This window comes from Sinocyclocheilus rhinocerous, unplaced genomic scaffold (genome assembly GCF_001515625.1).
Source record: "Sinocyclocheilus rhinocerous isolate Xijiao unplaced genomic scaffold, SAMN03320098_v1.1 scaffold1694, whole genome shotgun sequence".
NCBI lineage: Eukaryota > Metazoa > Chordata > Actinopteri > Cypriniformes > Cyprinidae > Sinocyclocheilus > Sinocyclocheilus rhinocerous.
The window spans coordinates 332,517-335,612 of NW_015626863.1; the positions used below are offsets into that span (position 1 = coordinate 332,517).

At 36.9% G+C, this 3,096-nt stretch overlaps 1 protein-coding gene across 1 annotated transcript in view; it reads left to right on the plus strand.

The window, feature by feature from the left end:
* The first annotated feature begins 390 nt into the window (after positions 1-390).
* Positions 391-3,096, plus strand: part of LOC107717283 (RB1-inducible coiled-coil protein 1-like) — a 22,357-nt gene continuing 19,651 nt past the window's right edge. The window contains exons 1-2 of the mRNA XM_016523987.1: positions 391-697; positions 2,520-2,651. Of these exons, the coding sequence (XP_016379473.1) occupies positions 2,581-2,651 (71 nt within the window). The 5' untranslated portion in view covers positions 391-697; positions 2,520-2,580. The remainder of the gene's footprint in view (positions 698-2,519; positions 2,652-3,096) is intronic.

Here is a 3,096-nt window from a genome sequence, read left to right on the forward strand (position 1 = left end):
ACAAAAATAACCTCTTTAAGATTTTGAAATCTGTTATTTGTCATTCTTTAGAAGTAAACAACATAATAAATAAAGTCTAAAATATTTTACAAATGTTAAAACGGCTTTTTTCCCAACATTTGTTCAAACTGTTCCCACACCTTGTCATTACACCCATAGCCCGAAGTGGCTGATTTCAGATCACCTTCCTAGTTACTCCAGCATTACACAGAATCAAAGCCAGCCTTGAAAACTGATCCCAGACCAGCGCTTGACTGCTGACCGTTGCCCTTCCCAGAATGCACCTCGCTGCGCAGTGACGACAATAACAAAACACAGCAGCAGGAGAGGCAGCATTAGCGGCACCTAAAGCTGGTTTGCCAACCGCAAAACGTCAAAGAAGAAGAAGAAGGCAGCATTAGCGGAGCCTTACACAACCCTGCGAGAAAAAAGCTCGATGACAAAACTCCCATCTTATTACCGGCCCTCCTAACCTCCATGTCTTGAAAGATGAAACACTAATGAATCTACCCCAGCTCGTCCTGGATGAATTTGTGCGTTTTATGGAAATTAAAAATAAAGGCCCGCGTTCGGAGTGATGAGCTTTAGCCTGTTAGCCCGACAGCTTCAACCTCTATCTGACAGAAACCTCCTCATCTCAGCCAAAAACACCCTATTAATCTGCTTTGATGCAGAGAATGGACTGAAGACAGCTCAGGTAAGACTGTCTGATACAGATTTAGCTTCTTATACTGTAGTGTTGAAGTTTAAAATCAAATACCGGATAATTTGAGGCTGTTTGGGTCACTAATACGGAATTCTGCCACAAACTATTATTAGATAATGTAAACAAAACCAGGTGGTGGTTTAGTGGGTTATATCTCATGTAATGTGATATTGATGAGGGTTCAGCGTCCTGGTGATGGTTTGAGAGGAATTTGGACATACCGGCACCCTCCCTAAATAATGATCAGGGCCTTTGAAACAAAGACTTGTAGCCTTCAGGAGCCTCCTATTTGGATATTAACAGAGAAATGTTTTAGAAAACAAGCTGTTTTAGATCATATTTTGACCTAGAAGATTAAGTTTCAACTATTTAGGAAAGATGTCAGTCAGTATTGACACATTATAAGTTGTGACAAACAGACTAATATAAATTGTGGTCCACGTTATATTTGATTAAAACAGTATTTTATGCCATTTTACACCTTAATAAATGGCATTGGTTACCCATGTGGGCCACACAAACCATGTGCTATTCCTGGTATCCACGCCTTAGTCCTTTTATCCACAATAGCAGTTGCTACAATGCATCCTGTCAAAGTTCTACACCCGTTCATGGGAAATTAGGGTATAAAGGGTCTTTTTGATTGTGTTTACCCACAGGGAACGACATGACTCAGCCTGAATATTCCCAGAGTTGGGCCACATGGTCATGCTGGTCTGTGTGCTGTTTTACAGATCTAACCACGTTATGGAGTACAAACAACCCCAGAGATTTATACAATGCTCATGTCATAATCTGAAAAGGTTTCTGTTTTGTCAAGGCCTAGAATGATGTCCCTGATCACTGTGATTAGCCGGTTATCTGGGGGTTTTCCAGCTTGTTATCTACTGAAACAGTCATGTAGGGCTGTTATGGTTTCTAGGTTATGTGTGCTTGTACAGATGTCTCTAAAGGCCTTTTAAAGTTTAACCATGTATTAACCCCATTTTGTTCTATGTATTATCATTTTAAGTTAATTAACTCAAGAAACTACAGGCAAAACCGTTGTTTTTTTTTCATGCACTGGTCAGTTTTGTGATTTTGGGCTATTTTGCTTCTATAACTTCTTTCAGATTAGTGGAAAGAAAACGTTCAAAATACACATTTAAGTGTTTTATATTATTACACACTTTATCTATTTGCATCTGTAGATTTAAATTACAGTGCATATCCTTAAAGGCTGTTTTCTCAAAACGAGTTAATTTTTTTCTCATGTAGTGAGTCAGAAATCTCCACTTTATAGTGCTTAAATTCAGCAAACTGTACAGTTTCATTCCTATGTATATTTTAAAGGTTTTACCAGAGAGGTTTGTTCATATATCATATGATTTATATAACATTTAATTTCCTAAAAACATGACAGTTAATAAATTTTTTTCTGACCGTTGACAGTAATTTCTGATTTATGGAGTGATGATAATAATTTCCAAAATGCTAACTCTAATATGTCAACAATATGAAACAAGAGTTTTGAACCTTGATTAGATTTCTTTTCTGGAAATGTATGCAAATTAGTGCATTTATAATCACACACTGCATCATTTGCATGTTTAAACAACATTGCAGAAACTTGTAGTGCAAAAATAGTTTTTTAATGTGCTGTGGATAATCAACTGTGGAAAGTATATTAATATCTGCTATAATTTTTCCCTATTCACATGTGGGGTCTTGGCTTAAAATGATGTTTTAATCAAAGTAGATATCTTCTATCATCAGTTTTAAGTTCTGGTGTGACTTGACTTGAATTGTGTGCATTTCATTTATTTTTGATCAGACAGCCATAATTGACTAGATGAACAAATCAAGCTGGAGGCAGGCTCAGCGGAGAATTCAACATGAAGTTGTATGTGTTTCAAGTCAACAACGGAAGCACATTGACATTTGACACTGAACTTGCTGTCCAAACGTAAGAGAATTTACTGTTTTTAAGAAAAAGTGAATCAGTGATACTGTTTTACAGAACATATTGTGTGAATAACTTCTTGACATTGTTTAACACTATAAGGTTATGTACAGTAACATAGTTAGTTAATGCACAAGATATCATGAACTGACATGAAACTGTAATTTTGTCCAGCATTTAGTATTTGTTAATGTTATAATTTCATAATGCATTAACTAGTATAATCATTTGCAACCTTTAATGTTATAAATATTAGAATTAGGGCTGCACGATAAATCGCATGCGATATTTAACGCGCATCTTGTCAGCGGTAAATCTCCATCACGTGCGGGCTTTCACATAGAGCAGCATTAACTACACAGAGCCGTTGTTCACTGACAAGCTGCGCAAAAAATCGCGCGAATATGAACGTGGTTTTGCGCAGCTCGTCAGTGAACAACGGCTCTGT